The 17,076-nt window shown below is 34.7% G+C and overlaps 1 protein-coding gene across 1 annotated transcript; it reads left to right on the forward strand.

Moving 5' to 3' along the window:
* Nucleotides 1-13,604: 13,604 nt before the first annotated feature.
* LOC118026463 (olfactory receptor 2G6) lies at nucleotides 13,605-14,960 on the forward strand. Its single transcript, XM_035029322.1, has one exon. It carries the CDS (start codon nucleotides 14,013-14,015, stop codon nucleotides 14,958-14,960), a length of 948 nt encoding a protein of 315 aa, XP_034885213.1. The 5' UTR covers nucleotides 13,605-14,012.
* Nucleotides 14,961-17,076: the final 2,116 nt, after the last annotated feature.

The following is a 17,076-nucleotide window of genomic DNA, read 5'->3' on the forward strand; positions in this document are numbered from 1 at the left end:
GGAGATGAGGGGATGGGTTTGCCTGGTGATGGGTATTAAGGAGGGCACGTTCTGTATGGAGCACTGGGTGTTATATGCAAACAATGAATCGTGGAACACTACATCAAAAACTAATGATGTAATGTATGGTGATTAACATAACATAATAATAATAATAAAAAAAGAGCAGAGGACATTAACAGACATTTTCCAAAGAAGACATACAGATGGCTAACATAAAGATGAAAAGATGTTCAACATCACTAATCATCAGGAAAATGCAAAACAAAGCCGCAGTATAACCTTACATTAGTCCAATTGGCTAATACCAAAAACCAAGGAATAAAAAGTGTTGGTAATGATGTGAAGAAACGGAACACTTATTCACTGTTGGTGGAAATGTAAATTGGTGAAACAGCTATGGAAACAGTATGAACATTTCTCAAAAAATTAAAAGTGGAAATACCATATGATCTGGTAATTCCACTACTGGATATTTAGCCAAAGAAAACTGAAACACTAATTTGAAACTGTATTTATTTACATGTTTCCTACAACATTATTAATGATAGCCAAGTTATGTAAGCAATCCAAGTGTCCATCAATAGATGAGTAGGAAAATAAAATATGATGCACACACACATAATATAGCATTACTCAGCCATGAAAGAAATTTTATGTAATCTTGTTATTCATGACAATATGGAGAGATCTCAACATGGATATGATGAATGGAATAAATATGACTAGAAAAGACAAATGCTGTATGATTTCGCTCATATGTGGAATCCTAAAAAATCAAAACAAAGAAACAGAAAAAAGAAACAAACCAGGAACGTTTATAAATATAGAAAACAAATTAGTGGTTGCCAGAGGGGAGGTGGTTGGGGGATGGGTGAAATAGGTGAATGGGATAAAGAGGTATAAACTTCCTGTTATAGGGGCACCTGGGTGGCTCAGTTGTTAAGTGTCTGCCTTCGGCTCAGGTCATGATCCCAGGGTCCTGAGTTCGAGCCCCACATCGGGCTCCCTGCTCCAGGAAGCCTGCTTCTCCCTCTACCACTCCCCCTGTTCGTGTTCCCTCTCTCACTGTGTCTCTCTCTGTCAAATAAATAAAATCTTTAAAAAAAAATAAACTTCCTGTTATAAAATAAGTATATTATGGGAGTGTAAAGTACAGCATAGGGGATATAGTTAATAATATTGTAATAACACTGTATGGTAACAGATGGTAACTACACATATCCTGGTGAGCATTGTGTAATGCATAGAATTTTTAAATCACTATGTATACACCTCAAAATAATGTAACATTGCATGTCAACTGTGCTTTAATAACAGCAATGAAAAGACAGGAAATTGGTTTTAAAAGCCTCCTCAAAATGGCTCAAATGGTAAATTTTATGTTATATATATTTTATCACTATAATAAAATATATTAATATAAAAACTGATTTACACCCCTCTTTGAAGAAAGACTCCTTACAATTTATTAATTTTTTAAATATATAATTCTTATAGAAATAATGACTATAATGGATAGATAATTATTCTATAAAAATGCATTTATTGTTTTTGTAAAAACTTCCAGAGTTCTTTCACATATTTATAAAAAAATAAAAATAAATAAAATGGAAGCATACTTCCAGACAAAATAAATAATACATTTTTTGTATTCTGATTCAATATAATCTTTAATTTTTTGAATGTATTTTCCTTCATGTGAATTTTTCTTAATTGCTTCCAAATCTCAATTTTCCTTTTCAATTTAATTCCTTTATTTATATAATAAATTCAGTTTTTCATTTCCCACTTCAAAATTTTTGTTGGAAGGATTAACATATGTAGTGATTGTTAATTAAACATTTAAAAAGCCTAGATACAGAAATTTAAATTGCACATGTTCTGTTTATTAAAATTTTATTGTGGGTATTTAGGTCAGTTGGATAGTAAGTTTGTTTGTTTTTTCAGATGAAGTGATCTCAGGACTATAATTCTCCATTGAATCTCTCCAAGTTTAATTGGTGGGTTGGGATCATAGTCCCTGTGGTGTAACCAGTATAAATAAGCCATACCTTAAATATAGGAATGTTATCCCTATAGGGAGACCCTTTTCTACTCCATTTCCTTTCATATTTTCTCATTGCTTTAGATTCAAAATGTAGAACTTATATCTTTCTGTTGGTTTTACTGTCCTGACTCCTAAATACAAAAAAGTAGGTGAAGAAGCCAAAGCTTTGCATATTATTAAGGGAGCATATGCTTCCATTTCTCTTTCCACTGGCATTTTACCTTACCTTTTCCAGGAATTTCCTTTTTTTTTTCTATTTGAATTATCCAAAATTTATAATTGGAATCACACAAAAATTCAAGCCAAAAGGGATCGTCCAAGGAGAGGCTGGATCACGGATCAAAGAAGACGCTGGATCATATACCTGGATAATCAGGTATTCCAATATTTGCTCTATGAATTATAATTGTTTAAAGAAAAAAAAAAAAACAGGATTCTGTATGTAACATTTACATACATTTCAACTATTAGAAATAACAATCACATTGAAATCTAGATGTGAACTTGCTGATTGATTGCCGCCAAAAATTATACTGGAATTTAAATATGTCCCTAAACCTGACTCATCTGCAATGCAAGTCAATCCATGTTCATGACCATGTCAGTTTTGAAGCATCAAAATGAAATTTTCTTTTCCAAATTTCCTCCAAGTGAAATGACTAGATGGGATCATGTCAAATAAATTGAGCCACTATAATCCCTTATTTTAAAGAGCAGACTTTGGTATACAGAAAGAAACTAGTATGATTTTATACCAATTGATCAATTTTACTGTATATAAATATTCTCTAAGAGCCACATAATGAAACACAATACAATAACCACTCCTTTTGTGCCCAATATGATTATGCTATAAGGCTTTTACATTATTCAGATAGTTATGATTATAGCAAAATATTTAAAGCTTCATTGTTTCCATGTCTAATTTTGATCATCACAGTGTCTCCATGCCTGGCACATGATGAATTTTTGCTGATTGTAGATCATGAGAAGGAATATAGTGATATAATTGTATAAGGGCTAAAATATGGGCAGAGGAGACTACTTTTGACATCAGAAGATTGGTATTCTTCTGAGTTCTGTCATTATGTTTACCTTTTTATACCACAGGATTAATCTGTAAAGCTAACTGGCTACAGACAAAGTGAAGTCTTCAATACATCTGGAGAATTTAAGACTCTTGAATAAAGACCCATGGCATCCTAGAATTCTTTCATTCATTCTTAGAACATGATTACCATTCAGCAGAGCTTTGCAATGAGTTCTAGATAAAGAGTGTCAAGCTTAAAGGACAAGCAGCTCTTGAATGGTAGGAAGAGATGAAGGGCTTTGAATGTTGGGAATTAGAAAGATTGTTGTTTTTTCAACTGTGGTTATCCAAATATTATTCCAAACAAATGACCCGGGCTTGACATCATACAAAACATAAAACTGATATAAATCAGAATGTTTATTTTTTGGAATTCCCCTTAAATCACAATTAAACATATACTCATGTTAAAGACAAAACAAAGTAAATGCAGCCATGAAATGAAGCAACACTCCACTTACCTGAACACAGACCTAATATAGGATTGACATAAAAATACACCTCCATATATTCAAAAGACATTACATAGAACTTCATGCAGGCTGTGTTTAAAACTGGAAAAAATAAACTTATAATTTAAGTCTTTCATTCTCAAGTTTCTTACTTTTATAAAAGTGTGTGTGTGTGTGTGTGTGTGTGTGTGTGTTAGACAGGGAAAGACAGAGTGAGAGATCTTGATTGGTGGTTGGAGTATGGGGCATTTCTGTTTAAAGCTAATACTTTATAAATGACAGGAGGTAGCAATAGAAGAAAAGGCCAAATGGCTGAGGACATTTTACACAATATTCATAGCCATAATTCCTTAACATAAAACGGAGGAATTATTTTACATCACTTTGTTAATAATATAGAGAATCGCTTACTATATTTGCTTCAAAATGCTTATTTGAAAATTTAAAGAAATGAAACACATAAGCCTTAGTTACCTGAGAAATTAATTTACATAGAAATTTGTTTCTAACTATATTGGGTAAATTGTTTTACTGCAATACATTTTTTCAACTAGAATTGACAAACATTTTTTATGTTGATAGTTTTAAGTGCATCACTAAACTTCATACTCTTTGTCATTCTAGCAGTAAGTACTCTGAGTCCTCAACTTTCTTGTTTGACCTGTTTCTCTCCTCCCAATAAAGAACTTTTCTCTTAGAACTGCTGTTGTGTCATTTCATAAATATTGGTATACTGTGTTTCTATTTTTATTTGTCTCAATTTTCTCCCTTTTGATTTTTTCTTTAACCAATTGGTTGTTCAGGAATGTGTTGTTTAAATATTCACATATTTGTAAATTTTACATTTTTCTTCCTCTTACTGAATTCTAGTTTCATTTTATTATAGTCAGAAATGGTACTTCGTGACTTCAATCTTCATAAATTAAGACTTGTTTTATGGCCTACCATAGGTTCTATAATGTAGAATGTTCTGTGTGTACTTAAGAAGATGTATACTGCTGCTGTTGATGGAATGTTCTGTTTATGTCTGCTGTTAGGTCCAATTGGTCTAAAGTATAGTTCAGGTCCTATGTTCTCATATTGATTTTCTATCTGGATGATCCATTCATTCTTGAAAGTGAGGTATTGAAGTCCCCTAGTATTATTGTATTTTGTCTATTACTCTCTTCAGTTCTGTTAGTATTTGCTTTATATATTTAGCTTCTCTGATGTTGGGTCTATATATTGACAATATAATGGTCAATTCATCCTCTCGATGAATTGCTCCCCTTTATCACTAATGAACTTCTTTGTCTCTGGTGAGTTATTGAAATAAGTATATTTTATCTCTTATTCATAACCACCTCTGCTATGTTTTTGGTTATTATTTACATGGAATATCTCTTTGCATACTTTCACTATCAGTTATATTTATATTTAAAGTTTAAAATAAGTCTCTTGTAGGAATTATATATTTTGATGTTGTTTGCTTATCCATTCAGACACTGTATATCTTTGATAGGAAAATTCAATCAATTTCTGTTTAAAGTGATTATTTATAGATGAAGAATTTCTATTTCCATCTTGTTAATTGTTTTGATTCTTGTAATTCTCTTCTTCCTTCTCTCTTATTTTTTTTGGTCATTTGATCACTTTTTGTGATGGCATGTTTTGATTCCTTTCATATATATAAACTGCAGATTTATCCTTTCTGATTGCAATGAGACTCCATAAAATATCATATAGTTTAACACCCTATTTTAAGCTGATTACATTTAAATTTGATCAAATACAAAAAGTCTATAATTTTACTTTTCCCTGCTTACATTTGATGTTATTGTTGCAATTTACATTTTTAATATTGTGTATTGATTATCAAATCATCATATATAGTTATTTTAATGTTTGTCTTTTAACTTTGGACTAAAGTTAATAGTTTATTACAATATTGGAAAATTCAGAATTTGACTACATATTTATGTTCACCAGTGAGTTTCATATGTTCATATGCTTTATGTTGTTAATTAGCATATTTTTATATTGTCTTGAAGAACTCTCTTCAGCATTTCTTACAGTGAAATTCTAGTGATAATTAATTCCCTCCACTTTCTTTTTAGTAAGGATGGAGTTTTTAATCTCTTCTTCATTTATGAAGGGCAGTTTTCCAGGTAGAGTATTTTTTTAAATATATCATCCCATTATATCCTGGCCTACCAGGCCCCTGCTGAAAAATCTACTGATAGTTTTATGGGGGTTCCCTTGTATGTGATGAGTCTCTGTTCTTTTGTTTATTTCAAAATTTTATTTTTGTGTTGTCACATTTATTTTTATTATATTGTGCCTCAGTGAACATTAAATGTGACTTAAATCTCCTTGGGGATCTTTAAGCTTCTTATACCTGGATATTGATATCCTTACTCAAATTTGGGAGTTTTCAGTCATTTTTCTCCAAATAGAATTTTTCTTTTTTCCCTTTGAGACTCCTATTATATTCATATTGTGTACTTTGATGTAGAAACTTTCCACTTTTTTTTTTACTCCTCTGAATGGTTAATTTCAAATGACTTGTTTTCAAGTTAATAGTTTATTCTTCTAGATCAAGTATTTTTTCGAAGCTTGCTATTCAATTTTCCAGTCAATCATTGTACTCTTTAGTTATAGGATTTCTTTTTGTTTTTGTTTATGCTCTCTTTTACTTTGTTAAACATCTCATTTTGTTCATTTACTACTATTTTCCAATTTCATTTAGTTGTCTATCTGGTTTTCTTTCATTGTACTGAACTTATTTAAAAGAATTATTCTGAATTCTTTATCATTCAGTTCATAGATCTCTCTTTCTTTAGGATGGGTTATTGAAGCTGTATTAGTTTCCATTAGTAGTGTCATGTTCCCCATTGTCTTCATGATCCTTGCATCTTTATGTTGGTGTCTGCACATTTGTGAAAGTAGTCATTTGTTACATTATTTACATGTTCACTTTGACAGAAAAAGATCTTTACCAATCATCTCAAACTGGTGTTCCAGCCAGGCTAGCTTATAGTTAGTATACATGGGGAGGTGGGGAATTCTGCCAAGGTCTCTGGTTGGGTGAGGTCAGTTCCTGAACTTTGAGGTTAGCTAAGATCTCTATCTAAATTACAGTTTGGCAGATCAGCTGGCTGAGCTCTGTGATCTTGCATTTCCACTACCTGGGCTTCTTGATTAGGCAGGGTCTATGGCTAGACCCTCTGGATGGGTGAGACCACTGGCTGGACTCTGTAGTACAGCATAGAAGTTGGCTGGGCTTTGCACATAAGTGGACCACTGACTGGGCTCCCTGGACAGACTGGGATGTATGCTGTGATTCTTGTCCAGGCAATGCCACTGGCTAGATTCTATAAGTTATTGTGATCTCAGGCTGAGCTCTGTGAAGAAGCAGTGTCACTGGCTAAATTCTGTGATCATACTGAGCCATAGCCTGGGCTTTGCAATCATCCATGCTCAGGCAGTACCACAGGTTGCACTCCCTTAATTGGTGGTGTCACTGGCTGGGCTGTTCTCAGAAAGGCTACATTTGAACATAGCTACAGAGGGACTACATGATCAGGTAGGTCCACTGGCTCTGATTGGCTGGTCAGGGTCACTGACTGCAGTCCCAGGTAAAATGGGATATCAGGCTATGCCCCACATTTGGGTGGGACTATAGACTAGAATATGTAGGGTTGCCCTCTCTGCTCTGCAGTCAAATGGGGTCACAGGTTTGGATCCACAGGTGGACAGGACCACTGACTAAGGACCTTATTCAGACAGAACTGCTGATTGTGCTCACTGACCATATATGGGATTGTAGTTCAGCTTCATTAGATGGTTGAAACTGCTGGCTGGGTTTTTTGGTAAGGTAAGCTTGCCAGCAGGGAGATGGTTTTATCACAAATATCTATGCACGGGTTGGTGAGTTTTACACCACCTCTTTTGCGGGGGGTGGTGCAAGTGTGATCCTAGATGATCTAACCCTTCCAATTTCCTCAGTGTTCTCCATGACATGAGAAAGAAATGGGACTCCTGGCAAAAGCTCCAGAATTCCAAGGAAACTTAATGTCTGCCTTGAAATCTCTTTTCCTGACTATAGACATCATAGGCCAAACGGATTCCTCTGTAGTGTGTTACTGGGGAGAAATGGCACAAAGTTAAACAACTTCTGCTCTGCTATCTAGTGTAGATGGTTTTGGTTTGTGTGCTTTAAGAAGGTGTTTCAGCCTAACTCCTGGACTTTGAGTTTTTTACAGATGTGTTCTTGTCTGTGGATAGTTGCTAATCCATATTTCTGTAAGAGAGAATAAAGCCAGATATCAACTATGCCATCATCTTGCTGATGTCACTTCTAAATGATTTAGTATATTCCTTTAAAAATTATTTTTGAACATCTGCATTGGTGTGGGCATTGTGTCAAGGATTGGGGAGATACCAGTGATAATAATAGGTAAAATGTCACAATTCTTGTATTTCCATTTATTATGGAGAAGAAATAATAAAGTAATTGTAAAAATATGAGAAATTGTTAATGCTGTGACTAAAAGTAAAACAGGGAAAGGAGTATATGACAATTTAACATTAACTTATGAAATAAAACTTCTCTAATAATCAAATAATGGAGAAGAGACCTAAATGAATTGAAAAAAATAGGCCAAAATTTATCTGGCAAAAGAGATTGCCAGACAGAGAGAATAGTAATATTTTCCTCTTACTAAGTATGTTAAACCGAATGATACTTATTGACATATCCAATAAATTTATATTGTATTCTCTTGCATTTTATACTAATCTATATTATTTTTATCATTTTATTTTAAAGGTTTTTTTACCATGTGGTTTATTTCCATATAACCAGTTTTGTATATTTGTTCAGTTTTCATTTAACAACACATTCATAGAGTCTAAACTGTACTCTATAAAGAGTAACATACCCTTTGTTTTATTTCTCCTTATACAGTGTGTACTGGTTCCCTAATATAAGCAAGATAAAATATCTTTCAAATATTTTTCGCTTTTTTTACCATCCAGTCCTAGTTAATATTTCTTAGTGTTTATTATTCTATCTTTAAATATGCTTCATCTTTCACTACTTGATTTATTAACCTTAAACATTATTTTACTGCCACATACTAACCATGAAGCAACCATTCAGTTTAATCACCATTATTTTCTTCAAATTCTTTCCTGACTCAAGTCAGTTCCCATTTCACATTTTTCTGTTTTCTGACCATCACTTCTTCTTGACAAGTCATCAAATCTCTGAATCTTGTATTTCAGCCTCAAGATGTTTTCCCATTGTCAAATTACTTTATTAAGAAGTTTTTTCTTGTTGTAAATAAGGTTTCAGCATTGTGGTATGATTTAAACCTGGTTTATGGCAACAGATTTCAGATCAATTTATTTACTCTTCTAAAAAGTTTGCTCATCCCTCAACTCTATGGTCAAATAATCTTTGACAAAGCAGGAAAAAACATGCAATGGAAAAAAGACAGTCTCTTCAATAAATGGTGCTGGGAAAATTGGACAACCACATGGAGAAGAATGAAACTCAACCATTCTCTAACACCATACACAAAGATAAAATCAAAATGGATGAAAGACCTCAATATGAGGCAGGAATCCATCAAAATCCTAAAGGAGAACATAGGCAATAACCTCTTTGACATCGGCCACCGCAGCTTCTTTCAAGATACATCTCCAAAGGCTAGTGAAACAAAAGCAAAAGTGAACTTTTGGGACTTCATCAAGATAAAAAGCTTGTGCACAGCAAAGGAAACAGTCAACAAAACAAAGAGGCAACCCACAGAATGGGAGAAGATATTTGCAAATGACACTGCAGATAAAGGGCTGGTATCCAAGATCTATAAAGAACTTCTCAAACTCAACACCCAAAAAACAAATAATCAAGTCAAAAAATGGGCAGAAGATATGAAAAGACACTTTTCTGAAGAAAACATACAAATGGCTAACAGACACATGAAAAAATGTTCATCATCATTAGCCATCAGGGAAATTCAAATCAAAAGCACATTGAGATACCACCTTACACCAGGTAGAATGGCAAAAATGAACAGGGAAAGAAACAACAAATGTTGGAGAGGTTGTGGAGAAAGGGGAACCCTCTTACACTGCTGGCGGGAATGCAAGTTGGTACAGCCACTTTGGAAAACAGTGTGGAGGTGCCTCAGAAAATTAAAAATAGAGCTACCCTATGACCTGGCAATTGCACTCCTGGGTATTTACCCCAAAGACACAGATGTAGTGAAAAGAAGGGTCATATGCACCCAAATGTTCATAGCAGCAATGTCTGCAATAGCCAAACTGTGGAAGGAGCCTAGATGCCTTTCAACAGATGAATGGATAAAGAAGATGTGGCCCATATATACAATGGAATATTATTCAGCCATCAGAAAAGATGAATACCCAACTTTTACATCCACATGGATGGGACTGGAGGAGATTATGCTAAGTGAAATAAATCAAGCAGAGAAAGTCAGTTATCATATGGTTTCACTTATTTGTGGAACATAAGGAATAGCATGGAGGACATTAAGGAGAAGGAAGGGAAAAATGGGGGGGTGGAATTGGAGGGAGAGATGAACCATGAGAGACTATGGACCTGAGAAACAAACAGGGTTTTGGTGGGGGGGATTGGTTAGCCCGGTGATGGGTATTGAGGAGGGCATGTACTGCATGGAGCACTGGGTGTTATATGAAAACAATGGATCATGGATCACTACATCAAAACCTAATGATGTATTGTATGGTGACTAACATAACATAATAAAATAAAATAAAAAACAAAAAAAACCTAATGATGTATTGTATGGTGACTAACATAACATAATAAAATTTTTTTTTTAAAGTTTGCTCATTATTTTTGTTGTTGTTTCCTTTTCTCTATTGTATTTTTGGTAAGAAAATGCATTTTCATATGTTATTATTTAAAGATTTAATTTGTTTTTACATGTATTACCGTTTTGATTCCATGAGGTTACAGGCATGGGGGAATCTTTCCACATTTCTCAAGCTCTCCTGCTTTGTTATATGCACTCCTACAATTTTCTCCATGTCTTACTTCTTTCTTTATTCTTGTTTTTAAATTTATGTGTAGTTTACACACTGAATTACATTAGTTTCAGGTGTACAACATAGTGATTCCACAAATTTATACAGTATGCTATGCTGACCACAAATATAACTACTACCAGTCACATTGCAATGCTATTACAATATCATTGACTATATTCCTTATGCTGTGACTTTTATTCTCATGACTTACTCATTTCACAACTGGAAAACTGTATCTCCCATTCTTCTTCACTCACTTTGCCAATTCCTTATGTCCTTGACCTCTGGTAACTATGTTTTTTTTTTTTTTCTCTGTATTAAGAGGTCTGATTCTGCTTTTTGTTTATTAAATTATTGTTTATTAATTTCTTTTTAGATTCCACCCACATATGAATGAAATCATATGGTATTAGTCTTTCTCAGTCTGAGTTATTTCACTTACCATAATTCCCTCCAGGTCTATTCATGCTGTGGCAAATGACATGATTTCTTCTTTTTATGGCTGCATAATAGTCCCGTGTGTGTGTATGTGTGTGCCATATCATCCTTATCCATGTCTCTATCGATGGACACTTAGTATGCTTCTGTATCTTGGCTATTGGAAGTAATGTTGCAATAGGCATACCGTTTTCCATAGTGACTGTACCAATTTGCATTCCCACCAGTGGTGTACAATGATTCCTTTTACTCCACATCTTTACCAACTTTATTAAATAACACTAGCCATTTTGACTGTCTTGAGGTAATAGCTCATTGTGGTTTTGATTTGCATTTCCCAATGACTGTGATGTGGAGCATCTTTGCATGTGTCTATTGGCCATCTGTATGTCCTCTTTGGAAAAATGTCTATTGAGGATCTCTGCCCATTTTTTAATCAGATTGTTGTTTTGGTGTTGAGTTGTATAAGTTCTTTATATATTTTGGATATTAATCCCTTATGAGATATCCATTTGCAAATATCTTCTATCCAGTAGGTTGCCTTTTTGTTGTGTTGGTTTCCTTTGCTGTGCAAAAGCTTTTCATTTTGATGTCGTCTCACTAGTTTATTTTTGCTTTTATTTACCTTGCCTCAGGAGACATATCTAGAAAAATGTTGATATGGCCAATGTCAGAGAAATTACTCTTTCTTCTAGGATTTTTATGATTTCACATCTCACATTTAATCTATTCAGGTCTCACATATTTAATCCATTTTGAGGTTATTTTCTATGTATGGTGTTAGAAAATGGTCCAGTGTCATTATTTTGCATATATCTTTCCAGTTTTCCCAGCACTGTTTATTGAAGAGTCTTTTTCTGATTTTATATTCTTGTCTCCTTTGGTCATAGAATAACTAACTATATAATTGTGGCTTTGTTTCTGGGCTCTCTACTCTGTGCCACTGATCTATGAGTCTATTCTCATATTGTATTGATTACTATACCTTTGTAGTATATTCTGAATTGTGAACTTGTTATATTTCCAACTTTGTTTTTCTTCCTCAAGATTGTTTTGACTATTCATGGTTTCTTTTTGTTTCCATACAAATTTTAGTATTATTTGTTCTAGTTTCTGAAAAATGTTGGTATTTTGATAGGGATTACATTGAATCTGTACTTTGCTTTAGGCAACATAGAAATTTAAAAAATATTAATTCTTTCAATTTTTGAGCATGGGATTTCTTTCCATTTATTTGTGTCATATTTAATTTCTTTCATCAGTGTTTTATAGTTTTCAGAGTACAGGTCTTTCACTCTCTTGGTTAAGTTTATTTTGGGTATTCTATTATTTTTGGTGCAGTTATAAATGGAGTTGTTTTCTTAATTTCTCTTTCTGCTACTTTGATATTAGTGTATATTACCACTATCATTTTCTGGGTATTAATTTTGTATCCTGCAACTTTACTGAATTCATTTGTTATTTCTAGTAACTGGGTTTTGTTTTTTTTTAAGATTTTATTTATTTATTTGACACAGAGAGAGAGATAGCGAACACAAGCATGGGGAGTGGGAGAGGGAGAAGAAGGCCTCCTGCAGAGCAAGGAGCCCGATGCGGGACTCGATCCCAAGATCCTGGGGTCATGACCTGAGCCGAAGGCAGATGCTTAATGACTGAGCCACCCAGGCATCCTTGGGTTTTTTTTTTTTTTAAGATTTTTCTATATATAATATCATATCATCTGCAAATAGTGAGAGTTTAACTTTTTCTTTACTAATATGGATATCTCTAATTTTTTTCTTGCTTGATTGCTGTGCCTAAAACTTCCAGTATTATGTTGAATAAAAGTCATTCTTCACTTCGTGTTACCTTATTATTCCCGACCATGACTGGTATGGTGATCTCAGTTTAGACAATGCTGCCTCTTAACTCCACCACCTCCTGCCAAGGCTCTGGCTAATTTTTTAAAAATTTTTATTTATTTGACAGAGAGAGAGTTAGTGAGTGAGTGAGAGAGAGAGAGAGTGCACAAGCAGGGGATGAGGGAGAAGCAGACTCTCCACTGAGCAGGGAGCCTGACATGGGGCTCAATTGTCTGGATAACTCTTTGTCTCTCCTTCTAATCTGAATGATATCCTTGCTGGATAGAGTACTCTTGGATGCAGATTTTTCCCATTCTGCACTTTGAATATATGATGCCACTCTCTTATGGCTTGCCAAGCTTCTGTTGAGAAATCTCCAGCTGGACTTATGGGCCTTCCCTTGAAAGTAAAGGACTTCTTTTTTCTTGTTGCTTTTAAGTCTTTTTCTTTAGCGCTATATTTTGCAAATTTAATTACAATATGTCTTGGTGTTGGCCTGGTTTTGTTTGTTTTGATGGGAGTTCTCTATGCCTCTTGGATCTGGAAGTCTGTTTCCTTCCCCAGAATAAGGAAGTTTTCAGCTCTTTTTTCTTTAAACACATTTTCTGCCCCTTTTCTCTCTCTTCTTCTTCTTCTGGGACTCCTATAATATGAGTGTTACTATGTTTGATGGAGTCACTGAGTTCCTTAAGTCTATTCTTATGTTGCATAATTCCTCTCTCTCTTTTGTTCATCTTCATTATTTTCCATTTTGTCTTCTATATCACTAATTCATTCCTCTTTTTCCAGCTTGCTGTTCATTGCATGAAGCCTGTTTCCAAGAGAAGATATTGTGATGGTGTTTGGATTAGTGCTGTTCTTATTTGAAAGAGTGAAATGTGCTCAAGGAAACAGAAGTAGGAGGCATTTTCTGTCAAATAATACACATTGAGAAAAGTGCTATCAGTCTTTACAATATGACTGAATGTTATGAAAGGGAGATAATTATATTAGATTAACACCACAGTTTACCATTGTTCACCTTATCATTTTCTTTCTCCAGAATATTAATCCTTTTATAAATTGAAGTCTGCAGGACAATGGAGGAAAGCAACAACAGTTCTGAAAAGGGATTTCTTCTCCTGGGATTTGCAGATGAACCCCAACTAGAAAGGATCCTTTTTGTCATAATTTTGCTTTTCTACATCTTGAACATCATGGGGAACACTGCCATCATTTTCGTGTCTTGTTTAGCCACCAAACTCCACACTCCAATGTACTTTTTCCTCAGCAATCTCTCTTGTGTGGACATCTGCTTTACCACCAGTGTTGCCCCACAGTTGCTGGTTACCATGAGTAAGAAAGAAAAAAACATGAGCTACGGTGGATGTGTGGCCCAACTCTATGTGGCCATGGGGTTGGGCTCCTCTGAGTGTATTCTCCTTGCAGTCATGGCTTATGACCGATATGCTGCTGTCTGCTGGCCTCTGCAGTACACAACTATAATGCATCCTCAGCTCTGTGCATCCCTGGCCAGCGTAGCCTGGTTCAGTGGACTCATCACCTCCTTAATTCAGTGTTCCCTTACTGTGCAGCTGCCCCTTTGTGGTCATCGCAAACTGGACCATATCTTCTGTGAGGTTCCTGTGCTCATTAAACTGGCCTGCGTGGACACAACTTTCAATGAAGTAGAACTCTTTGTGGCTAGTGTTATTTTTCTAATTGTCCCTATGTCACTCATCTTAGTCTCCTATGGCTTTATAACAAAAGCTGTGCTGAGGATAAAATCAGCAGTAGGACGCCAGAAGGCTTTTGGGACTTGTTCTTCCCACCTGATTGTGGTCATTATTTTCTATGGAACCATCATCTTTATGTACCTTCAACCACCCAAAAGTGGCTCAAAAAAACAGGGAAAATTTGTCTCTCTTTTCTACACGATAGTCACCCCAGTCTTAAACCCCATTATCTATACTCTGAGAAACAAAGATGTGAAAGGGGCCTTAAGAACACTGGTAATGAGAAATGTTCTTTTTTCAGAAAATAAATGATTTGTTGGTATTATGTTCCTGGGCTATTCTTAGCTCATGGATTATTTGTTCTAAGTTCTGGGTTGTTTTTAGACAATGCCATAAGGAATAGTAAAAGACACAGAATTCTGTAAGAAGCTAACATAGTCCAGTCACAGTTTTTAATTCTTCCCAAACATCCTTTGCAAGAATCCAAGTTCTTATGTTTTATCTACTTTGCTCTTCTGCAACCATGCCATCAACTTTCACGCACAAATTGTTTCACTCTGGAGTCCATGTTTATCTTGTAAACCTCTACTTTTTTCCTTAAAGCTCATCTGAAATGTTACCTGCACTCCCTAGCTTTCTTGAAATATCATTCATCTCACCTCTGTGAAAAAATTGTGTCACAATATGTTCCCAAGAAACATGAAATGTACTTTATTCCTACATTTTCACACACACTCTGTGTATGTACATACACATATAATATATGTTATATATCATGTTGTGTATATATATATATTACCAGGTTTATAACATATTATATGTATATATAATATACAATATATAACCATTTCCCCATTAGTTTAAACCAGAGAATGGACAGGTTTCACTATATTGGCTTATTTATATTATGAAAAACACAAACTTAATTCAGAATTGTAGTAAAATTATTACATTTGTAATGTAAATTATGACTTTATTATTAAAATAATGAAATGAGTAAGCTTTATTAAGTTGATCAATTCACAAATTATTTATTCCCCATCTCTTAAAGGATTTAGAAGTTAAGTGAAAGAAAAGTGTGCATCATGCTTTCTGTCTCTCTGTCCAAAGAGAGTGAAATGTGTCAATGTGTCAATTTCAAGTATTTTAACAGAACAGTACAGCTGTGGCCGATGTCAAAGAGGTTACTGCCCATGTTCTCCTCTAGGATTTTGATGGATTCCTGTCTCACATTGAGGTCTTTCACCATTTTGAGTTTATCTTTGTGTATGGTGTTAGAGAATGGTCGAGTTTCATTCTTCTGCATGTGGTTGTCCAATTTTCCCAGCAACATTTATTGAAGAGATTTTTTTCCATTACATATTTTTTCCTGCTTTGTCGAAGATTATTTGACCATAGAGCTGAGGGTCCATATCTGGGCTCTCTATTCTGTTCCATTGGTCTATATATCTGTTTTTGTGCCAGTACCATGCTGTCTTGGTGATCACAGCTTTGTAATACAGCTTGAAATCAGGCAACGTGATGCCCCCAGCTTTGTTTTTCTTTTTCAACATTTCCTTGGCGATTCAGGGTCCTTTCTGATTCCATAAAATTTTAGGATTGTTTGTTCCAGCACTTTGAAAAATGTCATTGGCATTTTGATCAGGATGGCATTGAAGGTATAGATTGCTCTGGGTAGCATAGACATTTTAACAATGTTTATTCTTCTGATCCATGAGCATGCAATGTTTTTCCATCTTTCTGTGTCTTCTTCAATTTCTTTCATTAGTGTTCTTTTTTTTATTTTTTATTTTTTTAAAGATTTTATTTATTTATTTGACAGAGAGAGACACAGTGAGAGAGGGAACACAAGCAGGGGGACTGGGAGAGTGAGAAGCAGACATCCCAAAGAGCAGGGAGCCCGATGTGGGGCTCAATCCCAGGACCCTGGGATCATGACCTGAGCCGAAGGCAGACACTTAACATCTGAGCCACCCAGGTGCCCCTCATTAGTGTTCTGTAGTTCCTAGAGTATAGATCATTTACCTCTTTGGTTAGGTTTATTCTGAGGACTCTTATGGTTTTTGATGCTATTGTAAATGGAATCGTTTCTTTTCTCTTTCTACAGTTGCATTGTTAGTGTATAAGAAAGTAACTGATTTCTGTGCATTGATTTTGTATCCTGCCACATTACTGAATTGCTGTTTGAGTTCTAGTAATTTGGGGGTGGAGTCTTTTGGATTTTCCACATAAAGTATCATGTCATCTGCAAAGAGAGAGAGTTCGACTTCTTCTTTGTCAATTTGAATACCTTTGATTTCTTTTTGTTGTCTGATTGTTGTTGCTAAGACTTCTAGTACTATTTTGAAAAATAGCAGTGAGAGTGGGCATCCTTGACATGTTCCTGATCTCAAGGGAAAGGCTCTCAACTTTTCCCCATTGAGGATGT

This window comes from Mirounga leonina, unplaced genomic scaffold, assembly GCF_011800145.1.
Source record: "Mirounga leonina isolate KUSES-001 unplaced genomic scaffold, KU_Mleo_1.0 Mir_239, whole genome shotgun sequence".
NCBI classification, from domain to species: domain Eukaryota; kingdom Metazoa; phylum Chordata; class Mammalia; order Carnivora; family Phocidae; genus Mirounga; species Mirounga leonina.

Excerpts from the sequence above, each read along its gene's own strand:
- LOC118026463 (XM_035029322.1), top strand. The coding sequence starts at position 14,013 with ATGGAGGAAAGCAACAACAGTTCTGAAAAGGGATTTCTTCTCCTGGGA.